This window comes from Saccoglossus kowalevskii, chromosome 3 (assembly GCF_978046115.1).
Source record: "Saccoglossus kowalevskii chromosome 3, keSacKowa6.1, whole genome shotgun sequence".
NCBI classification, from domain to species: Eukaryota; Metazoa; Hemichordata; class Enteropneusta; family Harrimaniidae; genus Saccoglossus; species Saccoglossus kowalevskii.
The window spans coordinates 8,827,391-8,851,767 of NC_140643.1; the positions used below are offsets into that span (position 1 = coordinate 8,827,391).

The 24,377-nt window shown below is 38.0% G+C and overlaps 1 protein-coding gene across 2 annotated transcripts; it reads right to left on the minus strand.

Annotated features, from left to right (window-relative positions):
* Positions 1-3,920: 3,920 nt before the first annotated feature.
* Copg2 (coatomer subunit gamma-2) lies at positions 3,921-24,125 on the minus strand. 2 transcript variants are annotated; one of them, NM_001184936.1, is given in 23 exon segments: positions 3,921-4,928; positions 5,169-5,304; positions 5,915-6,012; positions 6,417-6,585; positions 7,662-7,804; positions 7,940-8,002; positions 10,300-10,428; positions 11,859-11,962; positions 13,557-13,632; positions 13,922-14,165; positions 14,830-15,003; positions 15,243-15,353; positions 15,946-16,092; positions 16,505-16,559; positions 16,704-16,744; positions 16,862-17,065; positions 17,827-17,919; positions 18,069-18,224; positions 20,069-20,140; positions 20,255-20,263; positions 21,734-21,814; positions 22,820-22,869; positions 23,953-24,106. In NM_001184936.1, coding segments are annotated over 23 exon segments (2,628 nt in total). In that variant the 5' UTR covers positions 23,993-24,106; the 3' UTR covers positions 3,921-4,695.
* Positions 24,126-24,377: the final 252 nt, after the last annotated feature.

Sequence of the window (24,377 nt, forward strand, 5' to 3'; positions counted from 1 at the left end):
GACTTGAGTCGTGATTTCTGAATAAGTCATAGGTTCTTTTTAATTTTATGGGATGCCTAGTTTATAACAATTAACCATTATACTACCATATTTGGGTAAAGTTTACCTTACTTTACAAATTAGGGTGTTGTCAATTTGTCGGGATGTGCACTATGCAAGTAAGCGCCCTCTACTGGTAGAAAAGGACATCAAGTGGCACCTGTGCATTTCAGTTCCCTTTCGACCAGATTTTGAGATGCCTCAAAATTCTTAATTTATTTGAATATTTAAAATCAAGCTTTGTTATTCTGGTGGATGACATTAAACTACCTGTATTTGGAGTTTTAGGTCATTCTAAGATGTTAGACACATCGAAATCTAAGATGTGTCCACGGTAAAATCTGGTGCGCCTATCGGGTCTGCCTTGACCCAAGACTTTCACTCAGCCAGGTAGCAAGATTGTCCTTACCATCAGTCAGCAACATTCGACCAGCACTGATCTCACAACCCACACTACAGTGATCTCTCAAACCACAGCCAGCGCTACAGTGATCTCATAACCCACAGCCAGCACTACAGTGATCTCACAACCCACAGCAAGCACTACAGTGATACCACAACCCACAGCCAGCACTACAGTGATACCACAACCCACAGCCAGCACTACAGTGATACCACAACCCACAGCCAGCACTGAAGTGATATCACAACCCACAGCAAGCACTAGTGATGCCACAACCCACAGCCAGGACTGAAGTGATATCACAACCCCCAGCAAGCACTGTAGTGATATCACAACCCACACTGAAGTAATATCACAACCACAGCCAGTACTGTAGTGATATCACAACCACAGCCAGTACTGTAGTGATATCACAACCCACAGCCAGTACTGTAGTGATATCACAACCCACAGCCAGCACTACAGTAATGCCACAACCCACAGCCAGCACTGAAGTGATATCACAACCCACAGCAAGCACTGTAGTGATATCACAACCCACACTGAAGTGATATCACAACCACAGCCAGTACTGAAGTGATCTCACAACCCGCAGCAAGCACTACAGTGATACCACAACCCACAGCCAGCACTACAGTGATACCAAAACCCACAGCCAGCACTACAGTGATACCACAACCCACAGCCAGCACTACAGTGATACCACAACCCACAGCCAGCACTGAAGTGATATCACAACCCACAGCCAGCACTGAAGTGATATCGCAACCCACAGCAAGCACTACAGTGATACCACAACCCACAGCCAGCACTGAAGTGATATCACAACAACAGCCAGCACTGAAGTGATATCACAACAACAGCCAGTACTGAAGTGATCTCACAACCCACAGCAAGCACTAGTGATACCACAACCCACAGCCAGCACTACAGTGATACCACAACCCACAGCCAGCACTAGTGATACCACAATCCACAGCCAGCACTGAAGTGATATCACAACCCACAGCAAGTACTACAGTGATCTCACAACCCACAGCCAGCACTGAAATGATATCACAACCCACAGCAAGCACTACAGTGATCTCACAACCCACAGCCAGCACTGAAGTGATATCACAACAGCCAGTACTGTAGTGATATCACAACCCACAGCCAGTACTGAAGTGATCTCACAACCCACAGCAAGCACTAGTGATACCACAACCCACAGCCAGCACTACAGTGATACCACAACCCACAGCCAGCACTAGTGATACCACAACCCACAGCCAGCACTGAAGTGATATCACAACCGACAGCAAGCACTACAGTGATCTCACAACCCACAGCCAGCACTGAAGTGATATCACAACCCACAGCAAGCACTACAGTGATCTCACAACCCACAGCCAGCACTGAAGTGATATCACAACCCACAGCAAGCACTACAGTGATCTCACAACCCACAGCCAGCACCGAAGTGATATCACAACCCACAGCAAGCACTACAGTGATATCACAACCACAGCCAGCACTGTAGTGATATCACAACCCACAGCCAGTACTGAAGTGATATCACAACCCACAGCCAGCACTAGTGATACCACAACCCACAGCCAGCACTACAGTGATACCACAACCCACAGCCAGCACTGAAGTGATATCACAACCCACAGCAAGCACTACAGTGATCTCACAACCCACAGCCAGCACTGAAGTGATATCACAACCCACAGCAAGCACTACAGTGATCTCACAACCCACAGCCAGCACTGAAGTGATATCACAACCCACAGCAAGCACTACAGTGATCTCACAACCCACAGCCAGCACTGAAGTGATATCACAACCCACAGCAAGCACTACAGTGATATCACAACCACAGCCAGCACTGTAGTGATATCACAACCCACAGCCAGTACTGAAGTGATATCACAACCCACAGCCAGTACTGAAGTGATATCACAACCCACAGCAAGCACTACAGTGATACCACAACCCACAGCCAGCACTGAAGTGATATCACAACCCACAGCCAGCACTGTAGTGATATCACAACCACAGCCAGTACTGTAGTGATATCACAACCCACAGCTAGTACTGAAGTGATATCACAACCCACAGCCAGTACTGAAGTGATATCACAACCCACAGTCAGCACTGAAGTGATATCACAACCCACAGCCAGCACTACAGTGATACCATAACCCACAGCCAGTACTGAAGTGATATCACAACCCACAGCCAGTACTGAAGTGATATCACAACTCACAGCCAGCACTGAAGTGATATCACAACCACAGCCAGCACTGTAGTGATATCGCAACCCACAGCCAGTACTGTAGTGATATCACAACCCACAGCCAGCACTGAAGTGATATCACAACCCACAGCCAGTACTGAAGTGATATCACAACCCACAGCCAGCACTGAAGTGATATCACAACTCACAGCCAGCACTGAAGTGATATCACAACCACAGCCAGCACTGTAGTGATATCGCAACCCACAGCCAGTACTGTAGTGATATCACAACCCACAGCCAGCACTGAAGTGATATCACAACCCACAGCCAGTACTGAAGTGATATCACAACCCACAGCAAGCACTAGTGATATCACAACACACAGCAAGCACTAGTGATATCACAACCCACAGCCAGCACTGAAGTGATATCACAACCACAGCCAGCACTGTAGTGATATCACAACCCACAGCCAGCACTGAAGTGATATCACAACCCACAGCCAGTACTGAAGTGATACCACAACCCACAGCCAGCACTGAAGTGATATCACAACCCACAGCCAGCACTGAAGTGATGCCACAACCCACACGAGTGATATCACAACCCACAGCCAGTACTGCAGTGATATCACAACCCACAGCCAGTACTGAAGTGATATCACAACCCACAGCCAGCACTGAAGTGATATCACAACCCACAGCCAGCACTGAAGTGATATCACAACCCACAGCAAGCACTACAGTGATGCCACAACCCACAGCCAGCACTGAAGTGATATCACAACCCACAGCCAGCACTGAAGTGATACCACAACCCACAGCCAGCACTGAAGTGATATCACAACCCACAGCAAGCACTACAGTGATGCCACAACCCACAGCCAGCACTGAAGTGATATCACAACCCACAGCCAGCACTGAAGTGATACCACAACCCACAGCCAGTACTGAAGTGATATCACAACCCACTGCCAGCACTACAGTGATACCACAACCCACAGCCAGCACTGAAGTGATATCACAACCCACAGCCAGCACTGAAGTGATACCACAACCCACAGCCAGTACTGTAGTGATATCACAACCCATAGCCAGTACTGTAGTGATATCACAACCCACAGCCAGTACTGTAGTGATATCACAACCCACAGCCAGTACTGTAGTGATATCACAACCCACATGCTTTTCATAGGGAACAAAGATATTTGATAATCAGAACTGTATTGAAACCATTGACAAACCATACAAGTTGTATTCTCACTGTTTATTTCCACTTAATGTAACTGATATAGCGTAAGTATACAGGTTGTAAAATGGATAAATTTAAATACCACATCATGGGGGGGGGGGTGTTAATTGCAATCACCAAACAATATTCTACAATGTGTGTAAACAAATAATTCATATTTCGTCACTCTTTTTTATTATTAAAGTTGACAAGTTCTGAATTCTCTGGTTGCTTAGCTACGATGCACATATAAAGGGGGGGTCAAAATTGTTTCACTTCTCTTCTGGTCAGCAGGAATATATAATTTTAAGCAGACATTTTACTGTAATAGTTTGAGTTTTGTGCCAGACATGAAGATTCAGTATTGTTGGCCATCCATATTGGAAAGTAAAGAAGTTTTCATAATATGGTATGCATGTTTTTCAGTCCATTTATAACATATTGGTATCCGTACTTGTACTTATGTTTGTAAGATATACATGGGAGACAACAAGTATGTTTACTAAACCAAAACAGGCTCACAAACGACTCCCTTTCTGTTGTGAACATACATAAGCAAGCAGAGAAGATGCTCGGAGATCTGAAAAGTCATCTAATGCTTATGTCAAAATTGGCAATGTTTTACATAGCTTGCTAAAAATCTTATAATCAGTCAACAATTTTAAAGTTTTGTAAAATTTCTCAAAGCAAACATGTTCTCTTAGTAGTAATAATATTATATTAAACCAGTCCACTGAAATATACGATGAAGATGAAAATACAATATTAGCAACTCCATTAGATCCCAGATAAAGAGTTATCCCACAGCAGAAGCAATCACCTCACTGGCACTCAGTTGAGTGCTTCTCACAGTAATTTGCATGGTAACAGCACCTTCCATCAGAGCTAATCTAGACCTTACTAAAACATCATGGCCACCTCGATATACACCAGCTAAATACAAGGTGTGTGAACTACGACCTTCAGCTACCTTGTCAGACCTCTCACATGGCTGCATACCAAGGAAACTTATGATGTTCTTTACAGCTTCTGTAAATAAAGAGATGATTCATGTAAGCATGGGAATTGGTTTGGTAAACACTTCTATAGCCATTAATAAATAGCAAATCATTATAACAAAATATCTACAATTATACCCTGGAACTTCTCAAATAAAACACTTATATAGTGAGACCCCTAGAATAAAACACTGACAGTGGGACCTCTGGAATAAGACATCGACAGCAGAACTCCTTACAAAGAATCCCACTTCACTTGCCAAGTACATACCTGCCAAACTTTTAGCTGACAAAGCAAATGTTTCTTCAATCTGGTTATCATCACCAATTTCTTCCCATGATGCACCAAAGTTTGGTTTCATAACCCGTTGTATATGATCACACACAGTAACTTCAATGTCTTCCAACTGTACAAAACAAAAACATGCATTAATTTTACAATAATAAGTTTCCTAATTTGAACTCTACAAATTCTTATTTAACCAAAACAGAACTTATTTTTTTAACTAACACTTTTATGAACAGTTATCACACCAGTTGTTTTTAATGGACTGTAGAGTTCACTGTTTACTATGGAGTTCAGTCATTAGTACAATTTACATCATATTAAATTTGCAGAACTGTAGATAACAATCATGAACTGTCCAATAATTAGTATGTAAACATGCCAAGACAAGCAAATGAAAGTTGTCATTTCAGTGTGCAAATTAAACAATCAGATTGTAATCTTTACAACTGTATAGCATACGTGGTCCAGTAGTAATCTGACAAGCCAGCTGATACATGGTCCAGTAGTAATCTGACAAGCCAGCTGATACATGGTCCAGTAGTAATCTGACAAGCCAGCTGATACATGGTCCAGTAGTAATCTGACAAGCCAGCTGATACATGGTCCAGTAGTAATCTGACAAGCCAGCTGATACATGGTCCAGTAGTAATCTGACAAGCCAGCTGATACATGGTTCAGTTGTAATCTGACAAGCCAGCTATGAGTCGGCGTAGAACTAGTAAACTTACCACATATTCATCTTCATATCCATCATGGTCAGGTTCACCTGTATTAGGATCACAGTCTTTCACAAGAAACTTCATTGTATTACTCAATGTACTTGTAACTGTTGGGAGTAAAACAAAGGGTGATGAACTATGTATAATAAGATTGATGGCATGTCTTTTAAGGTACAATAGATGAAACCTTGGTGTCACTATAAACTATTGTCATATTTCACAAGCATACACTGTACCCTTAACACGTTGCCTGTTTTTATATATTGGACATCGGCAGTTCGTGACTATCCTTGAAGGCTTTCAATGACAGCAGTCGATGTTTTAACTTTAATCTAAAACAGATTATTTTCAAGAAAGTAAAACCTAAATTGAAACTGAAATTACAGAAAATTTACAAACATTGTCTCAACATGTGTGAAGGAATAAACTTGGAGGTGAAAAGGTTAACGATAAGTTGAGATAATTTCCCACAATGCATCTGTCAGTATCCCTACAATAGTACTGTACATACCTGACAATGGATCATCTGGAACTTTAACACAGGTATATGTAGTACTTGGTGTATTATATTTTAAACACTGTGCTGGCACATAATTTACAACTTCAAAACCATCAGAAGGATCCATGTGAATCGTGACATTCTCAAGTAGTTGATCATTCAGTGTATTTGTACAATCAAACTAAAACAAAACATAATGAAATCAATCTTCCAATTCTTGAATATATTTATAGACAAAAGTTATGTTAAATATTTTTTTATACATAGAAATAGACAGTGCTTGCGTGAACAAGATACTGTACCACCAACAGCAGGCAAACCACCCCATTTTTTGCGTCAAATTAGAAACAAGCAGCCTCTCGGCTGAGATAGCTCCGCTGTTAGCAATGCACATTTCAATTAAAGAACAGAAGATATCATTAGAAAATTAACAATATGCATAGTATCAATGCAATGGGACTTGCTGTTTTTAACAAGAAGTCAAAAATATCACTTTTTACCAAAAATGACAAAAATATTCATCAAAATTAGAGAATTGAAGATATCATCATGAAATTAACAAATTTGAGAGTGGTCCACATGTAGTACCTATATATGTAATATCAAAGCAATTGGACATGCGGTTTTTAACAAGAAGTCGAAAATATCACTTTTTACCAAAAATGACAAAAATATTCATCAAAATTAGAGAATTGAAGATATCATCATGAAATTAACAAATTTGAGAGTGGTCCACATGTAGTACCTATATATGTAATATCAAAGCAATTGGACATGCGGTTTTTAACAAGAAGTCGAAAATATCACTTTTTACCAAAAATATTCACCAAAATTAGAGAATTGAAGATATGATCATGAAATGAACAAATCTGAGAGAGGTCTACCCAAGGTACATATACACCAAGTATCAAAGCATTCAGGCTTGTAGTTTTCAAGAAGAAGTCGAAAAAGTAAAACATTGACACGAACGACGACGGACAATCACTCATATGATAAGCTCCGCTCGACAAAGTTGACAGCGGAGCTAATAAACCTCAAGCTTTAAATTGGGTTTAACTATTAAAAGAGAGAGAACTATAAAAGAGAGAGAACTATTGAAAGAGAGAGAACTATTGAAGAAATCTTGTCAACTCACATAAACATAAACTTGGTTTCATTGTTATAGAAATGTGCCTCTAGTAATGGATCAGAACACTGAACAAAATAAATTGTGTATGTGACAATGAAGCACACAATAGATAGGTGTCAGTGTCTTACCTGGAACACAATATGATTACTGAAGGTATGCTTAATACAATGTACAGAATATTCTAATTCAGATTCTGTTAACTCAACAGGCATAGACGATGATTTGAATAATGGTCCAAGTGAATCAAATTCAGGAATAGCTGACAATTGTTCTGCAAAGAAGCAACAGAAATGACATATTGTTTAGCCTCAAAACAACAACAAATGAAGATTGTTCCAAAATAAAAGTTTCAGTCATGCATTATTTAATGTGCAATACGATATACATGCAAGTGCTTAATTCTTACCGGAATAGATATCTTGTCTTGATAAAGCAATTTTATCAGCAGTTTTGGACTGCATTGCATCACCTGTTTGATAGAAAATACAATAGATATGACTGGGCATGTGAAAAAGCCACAATAGTTATGACTGGGCATCATGTGAAAAAGCCACAATAGATGTGACTGGGCATGAGAGAAAGCCACAATAGATGTAACTAGGCATGACAGAAAGCCACAATAGATGTGACTGGGCATGAGAGAAAGCCACAATAGATGCGACTGGGCATGTGAGAAAGCCACAATAGATGTGACTGGGCATGAGAGAAAGCCATAATAGATGCGACTGGGCATGTGAGAAAGCCACAATAGATATGACTGGGCATGAGAGAAAGCCACAATAGATGCGACTGGGCATGAGAGAAAGCCACAATAGATGTAACTGGGCATGAGAGAAAGCCACAATAGATGTGACTGGGCATGTGAGAAAGCCACAATAGATGTAACTGGGCATGAGAGAAAGCCACAATAGATGTGACTGGGCATGTGAGAAAGCCACAATAGATGTGACTGGGCATGTGAGAAAGCCACAATAGATGTAACTGGGCATGAGAGAAAGCCACAATAGATGTGACTGGGCATGAGAGAAAGCCACAATAGATGTGACTGGGCATGTGAGAAAGCCACAATAGATGTAACTGGGCATGAGAGAAAGCCACAATAGATGTAACTGGGCATGAGAGAAAGCCACAATAGATGTGACTGGGCATGAGAGAAAGCCACAATAGATGTGACTGGGCATGAGAGAAAGCCATAATAGATGCGACTGGGCATGTGAGAAAGCCACAATAGATGCGACTGGGCATGTGAGAAAGCCACAATATATGTAACTGGGCATGAGAGAAAGCCACAATAGATGTAACTGGGCATGGGAGAAAGCCACAATAGATATGACTGGGCATGAGAGAAAGCCACAATAGATGCGACTGGGCATGAGAGAAAGCCACAATAGATGTAACTGGGCATGAGAGAAAGCCACAATAGATGTGACTGGGCATGTGAGAAAGCCACAATAGATGTAACTGGGCATGAGAGAAAGCCACAATAGATGTGACTGGGCATGTGAGAAAGCCACAATAGATGTGACTGGGCATGTGAGAAAGCCACAATAGATGTAACTGGGCATGAGAGAAAGCCACAATAGATGTGACTGGGCATGAGAGAAAGCCACAATAGATGTGACTGGGCATGTGAGAAAGCCACAATAGATGTAACTGGGCATGAGAGAAAGCCACAATAGATGTAACTGGGCATGAGAGAAAGCCACAATAGATGTGACTGGGCATGAGAGAAAGCCACAATAGATGTGACTGGGCATGTGAGAAAGCCACAATAGATGTGACTGGGCACGAGAGATAACCACAATAGATGTGACTGGGCATGTGAGAAAGCCACAATAGATGTGACTGGGCATGTGAGAAAGCCACAATAGATGTAACTGGGCATGAGAGAAAGCCACAATAGATGCAACTGGGCATGAGAGAAAGCCACAATAGATGCGACTGGGCATGAGAGAAAGCCACAATAGATGTGACTGGGCATATGAGAAAGCCACAATAGATGTGACTGGGCATGACAGAAAGCCACAATAGATGCAACTGGGCATGTGAGAAAGCCACAATAGATGCGACTGGGCATGAGAGAAAGCCACAATAGATGCGACTGGGCATGAGAGAAAGCCACAATAGATGCAACTGGGCATGAGAGAAAGCCACAATAGATGCGACTGGGCATGAGAGAAAGCCACAATAGATGCGACTGGGCATGAGAGAAAGCCACAATAGATGTGACTGGGCATAACAGAAAGCCACAATAGATGTGACTGGGCATGACAGAAAGTCACAATAGATGTGACTGGGCATGAGAGAAAGCCACAATAGATGTGACTGGGCATGAGAGAAAGCCACAATAGATGTGACTGGGCATGAGAGAAAGCCACAATAGATGTGACTGGGCATGACAGAAAGCCACAATAGATGTGACTGGGCATGACAGAAAGCCACAATAGATGTGACTGGGCATGACAGAAAGCCACAATAGATGTGACTGGGCATGACAGAAAGCCACAATAGATGTGACTGGGCATGACAGAAAGCCACAATAGATGTGACTGGGCATGACAGAAAGCCACAATAGATGTGACTGTTTATCAAGTATGTTTGTTGGACAATTAAAAAGAAAAAGACAAATGGTCTGGGTCATGTTATGTTATGACAAACATGGCTTCGAGTTGGCCATACTGAAAATCTAGAAAAAAAACAGCTTAGTTTTGTAAGTTATATATGAAGTAAAAGTTGCAAAATGAGTTGAAAATGTAATACACTTGCCTGGTGTCTTTTGTTCAGTGATTGGCTGAGTCTCTAATGGCACACTCTTGATATCAAACGCTACATCAGAAGGCTCAGTGGTATAGTGATGTAATGCTCTCTCCAAACCAACGATGGACACATTCAAGGCTGAAAAAATAGTGAAAGCATTGAAGCATCATGAATACCAAACATAATGACTATCAAACAAGCCATGCATGGCACAGTCCCCGTTAGTTTAAGATATATAGTTTTGTTTATAGTAATATAGCTGGAATATAAACATGTCAGGAATATGATTATGATGATTGTTTAACATTCAAATGATTGACATTTGTATCTGATCGTCAAACGAGTATTGAGAGATATTGCTCTGGAACAGCATTAATTAAAACAAAATCAGCCATTTTGAATACATGTATAATGAATATATAAAATTTGAACATAGTCAATCAAAGCATTCGGAGATATGGCTCTAGAAGCCCATTCATTAAAACAAAATGGCCACTAGTCTGCCATTCTGAATATGATCTAAAAAATAAATAACGTGCATCAGGAACCCGTAATGTCTAATGTATGTACCAAGTTTGAACAATATTCATCCATAAATGACAGAAATGCTTGATATTTGATGATTTTTTAGCACAAAAATGGCCACTATTCGGCCATTTTTAATTACGATCGTCAAACCAATATATCTGTATATCTATGAAATGATTTATAATGAATATTTAAAATTTGAACATAATCAGTCACAGCAAGTCAGAGATATATCTTATCTGAAAAACAAAATGATGTGTCTCAACATCCTATAATGTCTAAAGTATATACCAAGTTTGAACAAAATCCATCTGTAAACAACAGAGAAATGCTTGATTTTGATGAATTTTAGAACAAAAATGGCCACCATTTGGCCATCTTGAATCAGATCGTGAAACAAATTGATGTACATATGTATAATATTATGTATGATGTATGTGTGAAGTTTGATTGGTTCACGCATTTCTAAGATACAGGTCCGGACGCATGCACGAACGCACAGAAGCACAGAGGTCAAAACATAAGTTCCCGTTTTCGGACTGCGTTCGAACGGGGACTAATAAAGCAATCTGTTGCTTTATGGATCAGATATTTGCAGTGTTCAAGAAGTATATGAGCCTCTTAAATGTAACATAATAAAAAAAATAAAAGCTTACTGCAGCAATAGGTAACTGTTTCTCTATTAGTAGCACGTGCATTTACATAAATGACAGGTTTGTTTATGATTCAGTATGCTGGTTTACATACACTTATATTGTAGATGTGCTTTGAATAGAGCAAATAGGATATGTATTTATTTTGAAAAGTTATTTATACGAGGTGACAGTATCCATTCAACTTTCATAAACGTCTATGAATTAATTTGGTAGGAAACAAATTTCCTCACTTGCTGTTCATATCAAAAGTCAACAATTGTTTTCCAAACATTATTCTGGACACTTTTCTACATATTAACAATATATTAGAAAGATACAAACTGTCAAAAATGATCTGCTAATTAGTTTGCATATGTGTAGTATATTAATACTCGATATACTTACCATTTAATATGTATGCTGAATTCAGTACTTTCTGATGTTGTTTGAGAACACTCAAATATAGTGTAGCTCTATCACGTACCTCATCATCACTGTCAAGCAAAGATCTACAAAATAACATAGGTAAAGTATTAGAACCTTGTTAATTTTGTTCATGGTATAGTATCTAGGGTGGTTGAAATATCTACATTAATAGTACACATGAATGTCACCTCCAACTCAACTAAAAAAACTGCTCTTGCCCCCCCCCCCCCCGATATCACCTTATTGATTACATATGTAATCATACTGATTAATGCATGATTTATCATTTAGAATATGTGGTGGTATATGTTCATGATCAAATCAAATCATAGTAAATTGATTACAATTACCGTATTTATCCGGGGAAAATTGCAAAATAATAAGGATAGGCGTTTGCCCGGATATCCCCAGCAAAAAAAACAAAAATTCGCAAAAATTGTCAACACGCAGATCAAACTGCGACAAAAACATGCAAGAGAAATAAATGAACAATATGCAACATTCGAAGTAAAACAAAAATAATGTATTGCTTATAATGTGACAAATAAACCAGAAATAATAAAAATCGACAGTGAAGAAACATTCATAGGATTTCCCTGCCAAAGAACACACTCAATATGCGTGAACACAAAATGAACTAAAACGTCCAGGGTTAAACTGCGTAAAATTATTTACGGTTTTGACAAATACCGGATCACAGTCTTACACGAACAATAATAATTTATGAATTCACACAGTGGAAATTATGAAAGTTCATAGTTGTTTGACAAAAAATTTTGTAGTTCATGGCCATCTTCGCCAAAGTCAAAACCCCCAAAGTCCAAGTCGGTGTCACTGTCACTGTAGAACAAGATCCCTACAGCTTCGTCCTAAAGTTTGTCAATGTCACAAACAATTTTGACTTTTAATTCATGGATTTCGTTGTCATTGCACTTTTAATTCATGTCTGAATGGCTCACGGCAAACGACTCTGCTGCAATGGCACACGATGCTTCTGTTTACAGTCTGTCAATCATCTTTGACCTTTAAGAATCTGCTTCTGATTGGCTAAGAATGACATCATTACTAGTTTTCATCATAGAGGTCAATATTGCTTTTTCATCAGACTGTACACGTTCATCAATCGTGATGAAAGTTTTCATTCAGCAAGTTCTGGCTATTGGAATGTCTCGCTATATGGATATTGCGATGTGCTAGAAATAGGAAGATTTTTTTCCCAACGACAGAAGAATAATTTTCATGACAGAAATGCAATAGCTGTGATGAAAGATGGTTAAAAAATTAGAAGTCTTCGGCGTGACATCCTGGCATGACATTGCAAAATTGCTGGCCCAAGTTACATTGTATGGATTCGCAAGCTCCAAATATTTTATAAAGCCAAAACAACGTGATTTCAACCACTCTCCCTGGTACGGGTTGCTACAATATTGCAACATTGGTTTCATTGCCAACGACGCTAAAGCCGAACGAGTCTCTATTTATGTCACAGCTATTACGCATTCACTCCTCGTTTTACGCAATTGACATTTATTTTTCAATTTCTTTTTACCAAATTTATTGATATTGCTGCAACTACAAAGAAATCTTGTAAGGACCATTTAACACAGATTATTTCATGAAAAAGATTTCTTTAAACCCATCTTCAGACATATGTGAACCCTATAACAATATATTCACCTTTCCAACAGCACCAATACACTGGGCAGCAAGTCTTCACAGTTGGCTCCAAACTTAGCAAGAGAACTAACAGCAGCTAGGAAAATACAGACTCTTATTAACTGTTTTATTAACAGACCCTTTCTTCAAAAAGTTCTACAAAACCTGCAATGGTTTCAAACTGAATAGCATGTAACCATACAGCTCGTGTAATTATCTAATAGAACTTATTTAGAGTCTTACTCCAGTGATAGGAAGTAGAAGATTGTACTAAATATAGAAATGTCAAAATAAGCCATGTAGACAAGAAAGAGTTGACTGGACATTAAATAGATTGTAAATAGATTTCTCCAGGAAAAGACAAGGAGGATAAATGGCTGTCTTACCAGCTCGTACAGCAGCATTTTCCAAGATGACCCGATTGTATATGAAACGAATATACTTAGAAGGTTGTGCGACACGTGGTCCTTCACGTCCTAATAAATGTAATATACGCACTGCTAAAGACGTGTGCTCACAGTCTTCAATGAATTCACAGAGATGAGCTAATCCAGCTTCTTTAGCTTCACTATTCTCTTCTAAGATAGATATAATAGTATCCACTATGGATTTCTTGTAATCAAATCCACCCTAGATTTAACAATAATAATATACATTCATTTACTCTCCAATACACAAAGGGAATAAACCGCCATCTAGGTTTGGAAGAGGTTACACCTACTTCTCATAGCTCACCTAGCATTGACTGGCTTTTCTAAATTAGTAACTGTTTTAACTCATATTCGTTTGTGGTCGACAAACAATACAAAATACAAATGTAAATGGTTTATAACAATGGAGATGTGCAGGAAAAGGTATTGAGTGGATGGAACAGTACGACAGTTACACAAAGAGAGGGAACTACACAGCTAGTTCTGCTGTATAAATCATTAAATAAACCATTGTTTCTTTACTGCATGGTAATATGCTTGTTAAGTCTAGTGGCTTATCACACCAACTAAAATTACAAATCTTAAATTCTGTTCTAGATACTACTGATTATGTAAACTAGTCAAACATCTTTCTATGAACTGCCAGATAGAAACATATGGTACTGCCGTTTATAATAACTAACTATCTATGGCCACTGATATCATTGTAAATGACATAGACTATTAGTATTTAGTAGTAATATGAAATGGTTGATGACATGTTAAAATGTTGATTTTTGGAAACACAAATTGCCAATCACTAAAAAACAAAAATTAATTACAATATTTAAGGGTATATTACAGTGCATACAGCATACTCTTACCTCATCACGGAGCATAGAGGACAGAAAGTTCATCATGACTGGATGTTTACGAGGATACTTCATACATAATGACTTGATTGCTTGAACCACAACGACCTTGAATTCATCAGAGATCTCAGACATGAAACTTGAAATCTGTTTCATCAAACGATCCACACTGCTTTCACTACCAGTCTACAAAAACAACAACACATTATACAAGTCACTGTAAAGAACATTCTCTATATGGTGCCATAATAAATATTTGAACACATTCAATGCACATCAGAGAAAAGGCTCTAATATAAATGAACAGACACAAAAAAATATATTTTATAACAGTTCTACATGTTCCACTTTATAGATTAGGACAGATTACGACTGTATCAATTAAAGCCATGTTATTGATAACAATATTTGATTCTATAACTCACCTTGAGTAGTGTGGTGATGGCCAATGTAGCAATGCTTCTATTCACATCTGTTATCAGGTTTTCCAAATCTAAATTACAGGCAGTTACTGCAGCTGGATGTGTCATTGATACCTTGATGACATTATTAAGTGTAAAACACATGTTAATAACATATCACTGTCAATAGCATGTTCTGCTAAATTATCAAAATTACTGAGGTCAAATCAGAGAGAAAATCAGAACAGATTTAGAAATGTATGATTTCAATACTATATATGTTTGCAAAAATCAGTAAGCCAACCTAAATTAACTCAAAAAGAAACATTATGTAATAATTCTTGTCCATGATCAGAAATTGGTTATGAAATTGAACAAAATACTCATTTTATATAATTAAGTAACAGAAACTTTTGATGTTTTGTATTTGTGCCAAGGCTGGAGGACCATCAGTCAGAAATCTTAAAAGACTAGGAGAGGGGCACTGGAGGGGAACCTAAAAAAGGCTTAGTGATAATGGTTACTTTTTGTTGATATTTAAAACCATGTACCAATCTGCAGAAAGAAATAAAGGCATGCTGGAAATGACACTACACTATGGGATTAGACATCCCAAAATGTTATAGTTCTATATCCAGTTTTACTTCCTCACATGTCTGTAATGCTAACTCATCAACGAGATCTTATTTTAATGTTATTTACCATTATATGAGAGATTCACACTCACCTTATTTAGCGTTTTAGTGGCAGCAAATCTGAGTGTTGGTTTAGGTGAACTCAGGAATAACTGTAGAACAGAGACTGCTGGGGCCAATTCTCTTGCTGTGGTGTTATGCATGTTAACAATGGCATGAGCAGCTTCATAAATCACCATCTACAATACACAAAATGAATCACTATATAAAGTCATACCCAAAGATAACAAAAGTATGTACACATTATATAACTAGAGAACATTACCACATCCACCACATGTCAATTAGGATTCAATGTTACATACATTGCATCATTCACACATACATGAACTCGTGCCAAACATTCAAAAACGCCACATTCACGTGGTCCAACTATCAAGTTCATGTCACAGATTTATCATTTCTATTTTTTAACACATCACACTATGCTATTAGCATAGCTAATTGTAATTTAATTGAAGACACAATCTCCCAGACATGTGCAACCATGGGCATTTGGCAATAATTATATTTACCTTACAAATACACTACTTGGATACTTAAAGTGATAAATACAATGCACAAATTAGTTATGTTATATTTAATACCCACCTCACTTTTATGTCGTAAACAGCTTTCAATGAAATCAAACATGGGACTGTCATGCCTGTAAGAAACAACATATTGGGTTATCCACAGAATTGAAAGTAAAATTCATTCTTTGGCAGCCATTGTGTTTAATGACACTGGTAATGCAGCATCCATTTTTGATAGTTATTAAATTTGGTTGATAGTATTACTGACTACTTACCCAGCACCATCTTCCTCCAAAAGTTTGCATGCAATACGGATCTGAAAATATATATACAGTACATGACTGCAGCTGTCTAAAAAATATTCATACAGTGATATTATAGAAACACAAAATTGAATTTTAGTAAAAACAGAAGATGTAAATACAATACCTACCAGTAAACAGACTGCATATGGTGATTTGAGTGATTGTCTGGTGTACTTTGATACAAGTTTGGATACTGCCAAACGATCATTCTTTCTAATATGATAGAGTAATCCTAATGCATGATATTGTACCATCATATTATCACTAGAAACAGCCTCTGTTGCTTCATTTACCCAGCGTTTGACAACATCATGACTTGTCTTCATGAGTTGCTAAAATGATAAATATATAGAGAAATGTACAAGACATTATGCACACCCTAACAAGTAGTCAAACACTACACCCTCAACAATATCAGATTTTTTTCTATTTATTTATTAACAAGTTTTATTTAGAGGTTTAGAAATGATAAAAACCAAGTAAAAGATAACAAGACATGAATGTCACAGTCCCAGTTATTTAATTATAAAATACTCATGTTAAAATAATACATGGAACATCTGCAAACAATTGAATTCATATGTACTCTATGTGGGTACAACTCATCATAAAATGATTTCCCGTAATCTGATAACTGAAAACTTTCATTGACTCGAGTCCAAAATCTCAGAGTACACAAGTGCAACCAAACTATGTCTCATATATGCTCAAGAAACTGCATTGATAAATCTGAGTAAACCTTGATGTACTTTTAATAACAACTTGACTTCTTTGCTAATTCAGGTCTTTGTATATTACCAGGATCAGAGCTGGATTTGTTTCATTATCACCACTATAATTCCCATCAAAATGTAGCCCTGACACCCCTCTACATTTTCCACTTAGATTGGTAATGGTACGACCCATCTGTCACTGATTCAGATCTAGGTCATGACCAGGTCATGACATCGCTAAAAACCCTAGCATTACAATCTAAGCTATTTACATTATTATTTATTCTAAGCATGCTCAGTTGTTCATACCACATCAGTTGACGAAATAATGAAAATCTCTTCTTTGAACAGTTATCTATGATCTACATGGCTATACTTACCAGCGATGAGACCAAAGCAGCACTTGACACTGCATGTACTTTATCAACAATGGCTTGTTTCATATAACGTTCTATACTTTGTAACATTGTACTCTACAATAGACAGTGCAGTATTATCATTCAAACTGTAAGTCACTTTAATATTGTGCCAGAAAATGTTCATAAATTTAAGTGAAAATTCACTTAATGAAAGATGACTTGAAAATAAAATCCAAAGATACATTAATATTTTAAAAACTTACATCAGTTATTTTACATAAAGCCCTGATAGCTGCAGCCCTGAAAAGATCTTCCTTTCCAGTCATATCTTTTGTTAAACTACTGGTCACAATGATAACATCCTCAGCAATATTAGCCATCTCTTTGATAGTCAAATATACCATACGGCGCAAGGTTGGCTAGAAAAACAAGTCAATTTGGAAATTATATATTGTTTGCTTGATTATCTGTACATACAAAACCTCATTTGGTTCTAATCCATACAAAGTACATTTACCTACTACCAAGCTGTGAGGTATGAAGTGTGATTCTGTTAGCCAAGATCCCTAAATATATGGTTTTATTGGCCATGGTTCCTAGACCACTGGTTTTAATGGCCATGGTTCCTAGACCACAAGTTTCATTGACCACTGGTTTGAATGGACATGGCTCCAAGACCTCTGGTTCGATTGGTCATGGCTCCTAAACCACTGGTTTCATTAGCCATGGCTCCTAGACCTCTGGTTTGATTGGCCATGGCTCCTAGACCTCTGGTTTGATTGGCCATGGCTCCTAAACCACTGGTTTGATCAACCATGGCTCCTAGACCTCTGGTTTCATTGGTCAGGGCTATTGAACCACTGGTTTGAATGGCCATGGCTGCGAGACCTCTGGTTCGATTGGCCATGGCTCCTAAACCACTGGTTTGAATGGTCATGGCGCCTAAACCACTGGTTTGATTGGCCATGGCTCCTAGACCTCTGGTTTGATTGGCCATGGCTTCTAAACTACTGGTTTGATTGGCCATGGCTCCTAGACCTCTGGTTTCATTGGTCATGGCTATTGAACCACTGGTTTGAATGACCATGGCTCTGAGACCTCTAGTTCGATTGGCCATGGCTCCCAAACCACTGGTTTTATTGGCCATTTCTTCCTAGACCACTGGTTTGAATGGTCATGGCTCCTAAACCACTGGTTTGAATGGACATGGCTCCAAGACCTCTGGTTCGATTGGTCATGGCTCCTAAACCACTGGTTTCATTAGCCATGGCTCCTAGACCTCTGGTTTGATTGGCCATGGCTCCTAGACCTCTGGTTTGATTGGCCATGGCTCCTAAACCACTGGTTTGATCAACCATGGCTCCTAGACCTCTGGTTTCATTGGTCAGGGCTATTGAACCACTGGTTTGAATGGCCATGGCTCCGATACCTCTGGTTCGATTGGCCATGGCTCCTAAACCACTGGTTTGAATGGTCATGGCGCCTAAACCACTGGTTTGATTGGCCATGGCTCCTAGACCTCTGGTTTGATTGGCCATGGCTTCTAAACTACTGGTTTGATTGGCCATGGCTCCTAGACCTCTGGTTTCATTGGTCATGGCTATTGAACCACTGGTTTGAATGACCATGGCTCTGAGACCTCTAGTTCGATTGGCCATGGCTCCCAAACCACTGGTTTTATTGGCCATTTCTTCCTAGACCACTGGTTTGAATGGTCATGGCTCCTAAACCACTGGTTTGATTGGCCATGGCTCCTAGACCTCTGATTTGATTGGCCATTTCTCCTAAACCACTGGTTTGATTGGCCATTTCTTCCTAGACCACTGGTTTGAATGGTCATGGCCCTCTAAACCACTGGTTTGATTGGCCATGGCTCCTAAATCTCTGGTTTCATTGGTCATGGCTCCTAGACCACTGGTCTGAATGGGCATGGCTCCTAGATCACTGGTTTGATTGGCAATAGCTCCCAAAACACTGGTTTTATTAGCCATGGCTCCTAGACCTCTGGTTTGATTGGCCATGAATCCTAAACCACTGGTTTGAATGGCCATGGCTCTTTAACTACTAGTTTTATTGGCCATGGCATCTAGTCCACTGGTTTGATTGGCCATGGCTCCTAAACCACTGTTTGATTGGCCATGGCTCCTAAACCACTGGTTTTAATGGGCATGGCTCCTAGACTACTAGTTTGATTGGCCATGGCTCCTAGACCACTGATTTGATTGACCATGGCCCCTAGACCAATATCTTGAGATTTACTTACATCATTAGACTGAAACAGCTTGGTCATTGCAAAGAATGTCTCAGTAGCTTCGGTTGTTCCAAGATGTTCCCCCTAAAATATAAAAGAGGGACAATTAGAGAACATTGCATGAGTAGACATTCAAAAATGTGTCAGCACATACATATATACGGCAACATTATCAACACAAACAAAGCAAAGAATTACCTCATGCTCCTGGGCAAATCCAGTAATAAATAAAAACAAAAACAGAAAGAGAAAGAAATTGAAGAAATTAACAAAATTGGTAACATGCATGATATAAACTTCTGGAGGTTGTGACATGAGAGATTGAATATACTGTGCGAATGGAACAAGACCACTTCATTCTACAAACTTATTACACAAAAAATGAGTACAAGAAAGCACTATATGGTACCCAGGTTAAGTTAAATATTTATCATTATCAGTATCATTCTCAATGATCAGGCAAATGATTGGCTCAGGTCTTTATGATATGCATGTGATGATCAGACATCAGTTTTTTCCAATACATGATGCAAGTTAATTAATGTCCAGAGTATTATACTGTATTCTCTCTATTAGTAATAGATATGTAATTAACAGAGGTGTGTGTATGGCCAAACTAAGTCATATTTTAATGTCTAATACACAAATACATGTATTATTTTGTTTGAGTGCTGAGTTTCTAATGTAGCAGTGAGCTGTTGTGCTATCGATCACACAAGCATTGTTTATGAAAAATGTTTTTAATAAGTGATATCCAACTGAACATTAGCATATCATCAATGGAGGTGAATCAAATAGTGGTGATATTCATAACCAACTACATGCAGCACCCAACTATGAAGTAATAAATAACCGCCTATTAAAGTAGTTTTATTTATTATAAGCATGCAAGACATGCATCTCAGTAAAATTGTCAACTATTTAAGATAGAAATAATGAACTTTAAAATGCGCAGTATATCATTCAAGACAAGTGTTACATGGTATATAAAACGTGTAATATACATTTTGTCACAACATTTCAAAGAGGTGACAGGTTTATATAGCACTTCTGTGTCCAAAGTATGATACCAATAATCTGCAATGTGTCAATGTTGATGATGTAATTCAAAGCAGAACATATGTAGATATGGCTTTTTACAAACTGGTAATTTCTATTGTTTTTGGTGCTATAATAACCCATTTTTCAGTATGTACATGTATGTATGTATGTATGCAGGTGTCATAAAGTCTCCTTGTCTAGATCACAACATGAGATGACAATGCTATACATCTAATACAAGGCAGTCTGAAATTATACATAATAAGTACAGTAGGCAGTGTCTATACATGCCTGAGATGTAAAGTATTAATAGGTATATATTTTGGGAGTCAACTTATAACCTCTTGCACTCCTTGTCCTTTCAGAAATATTTTCCATTGTACTCCATCTCTTACCCTTACTCAACCCTCCTCCAATTCCACTGTGTATACACCTCAAGATAACTATAGGTGTTTTCAAAAAGGGCATATACAATTAATTTGGAGGGTGGAGGGAGGGGGTAGGGCGAAAGTCAGAGTTAGGATTGGGAGAGGGGGTACAATGGAAAGTCTTTCCATCATCTCTAATGTAGGCATGCTAGTACTCATAGTAACACAACAAGGCAGTATAACCAATTATAACATTAATTTTACTGACCGCATTGATAATATACAATATCTTGGTTAAGGTATGACAGCATCTCCTTGGATTGATGGGAGTTTCATTGAATGTCCTTGCCTACAAAGTAAAAAAAATAAATGTGTTAGTTCCTTCAGTATTCCTTTAGCTCAAAAAGAACAATTCTATATTTATATAATAACCATTATCATATATCTATTTTAAAATAAAATAAAATTCAAATTAACTACCACTAATAATCAAATTAGCCACCATTAATGTAAATTAGTTACCATTGATATGTAAATTATCTACCTAGTCTTGATACAATGTTATTTATTATTATACATCTACAGTATCTCTATGAAAGTTACAGTGAGCAATAATTTAGCAGTGTTTGATGGGGTACATGTATCTGCATCCAAATTTAAAAGAAATGTTAATTCCAAATATGGAACAATCATGTAGGGTTTCCAAAATGGTGCCATTTTTGAAAACAAATTTCATTGTGAGAAAGTCAAGAAAATCAAGAAGATGTATATTAATAAGTTTTTTTACGAGAATACCAAAAAAAACATGTACTCAGACAGTATGCCGCCACATCATGTCAGTTGATATTTTTTCTAAACAGTCGTAGCATACTTTAGATATCCTTGTGATAACTTCATATAAATCAAACAATTAAACAATTAATGTTTAAACTTAATTTTTGTAGTCTATTACCATACCCACAAGGCAATGCATAAACAAGCTGTCAGGGAGGAAGAAATCTATTAGCAATGTGTATACAACGAAATTAGAATGTGTATTTTGTAAAACATTGGTACACATGAAAATCAACAAAGCAATTGGAGGGAGGGGGGGGGTCTCTCACCTGCATCTTCTTTATAGAACACAATTTCTAGGTTCATAATTTCTATGCAAATAAAAAATCAATCTACAAACAGCAAAAAGATTGAATTGAAACCCACATCCAACAAAAACTAGTGGAGAAGTACATACCTATATGTATGACACTCCCCATCTCTACATCCATAGGTCTGTGATGGATCAGCCAAATAAATGAGCAGATAAATGCATACACACAGTCTATTATTTGAGTTATGTGTACATGCATAAACTTACCTCCTGTAGTACAGCACTTTTCTCTAAATTAGCATATGGATTAGAAGATCCTGAAATAAATAATACAAATATTTGTATTCACCTGATGGGAACATTGAAAATTGAGATTTTCTTCTGAACTCAACTGTGGTGGTAACAACCAAGAACTTTCATTTCACTAACATTGTACATTTTGTGTTTGCAGGTACATTCTGATGGTGAATACTTGCAAACACACCAAAGTATTTATTAATCACTAGGATATACTTGATAAAGTTGTATATAATCATTCATCTGTCTTATCAATATCATTTCTGCAATGATTTTCAGTAAAGACTATTGGATATCACATGACAAATATGAAGAAATATAATTGGTTAGTCGTCTATAGTCGTGAATAGGCATTGCACACTGCATAATAATTACGGTTGACGACTATTTACTAAGATTCAAGAATTACAGTGAATAGTCAACAACAACAAACTTTCAGTCATAAACATGATCACACCTTAAGATTAATTCGACTATATGATTTAGTTGCAGGTCATTCATAGTCGCAAGGTGTGCAGTCGGCATAAGTTTGCTAAGTAGGAATATTGACATATCTTGAAATTTTAGATGGCGATTATAACTAGAAATCTAAAATTTAAAGTTTATGGCTGAAATATCATCTAAATAGTTAATGTATACCAACCAGAAAGTTGGGGGGTTAGGTTACATAATAAATGACTGTTGTATGTATATTAGTAGTAGCAGTAGTATTACGTGATTATGTGAGCAGTGAATTCGAATATTGTTATTATAAATCAGTGAATATCCGGATCAATTTTATGACAAGTGCTCGTGTTGATAATTCTGTTCCAGGCTAAAATATCAAGCAATTAACAGTCTACTACCATGAGCTTTTTTAACTACACGAGTCTTCATAATTACTCGAATAGCATATCACTGGCCGTTGATGGTAGCCGTACTACGTGTATACTGATCTGTAATCCATCAACAAACTGTCCATCGGTTCGTGAATGTCTTAAGCTACGAAAAAACTCCCAAAACTGTGACATCCATCGTGTACATTGAACGATGAATGAATGATGCTGATATCGATTTAATTTCTGCTACACCCACAAATACATACAATTTGAAAAATAACTTACCATCTTCCTCGTCCTTCTTGTCTCTTTTTAACATGTGCATGATTAATTATTATATCGGAATATAACAGCAAAAAGATACTAGTATTAGAGACCATACAAATAAGGTAATCCACACAAGATTGTACACCTCAGAACCGGCCACGTCACTTACAACGTGTACTGCGCATACTAATGCGCATACGGAAGTATATTGACAACAATGCATTGTGGGAGAATAAAAACAAGTGGTACTTAGTAGGGGGCAGTAGACAAATACTCGATTAAATTTTCGTTGTCGAGTAAAATTACATCCTCTCAGTACGCCGATGTGTAAACCAACTATTCACGTGACACGCAATTGGTAGTGATTTGGTTGTGCTATTATTTCTATCGGGTAGATCGATTTAATACCGTACTCCTCAGGCTGAAAATTTATTGCAGATAGA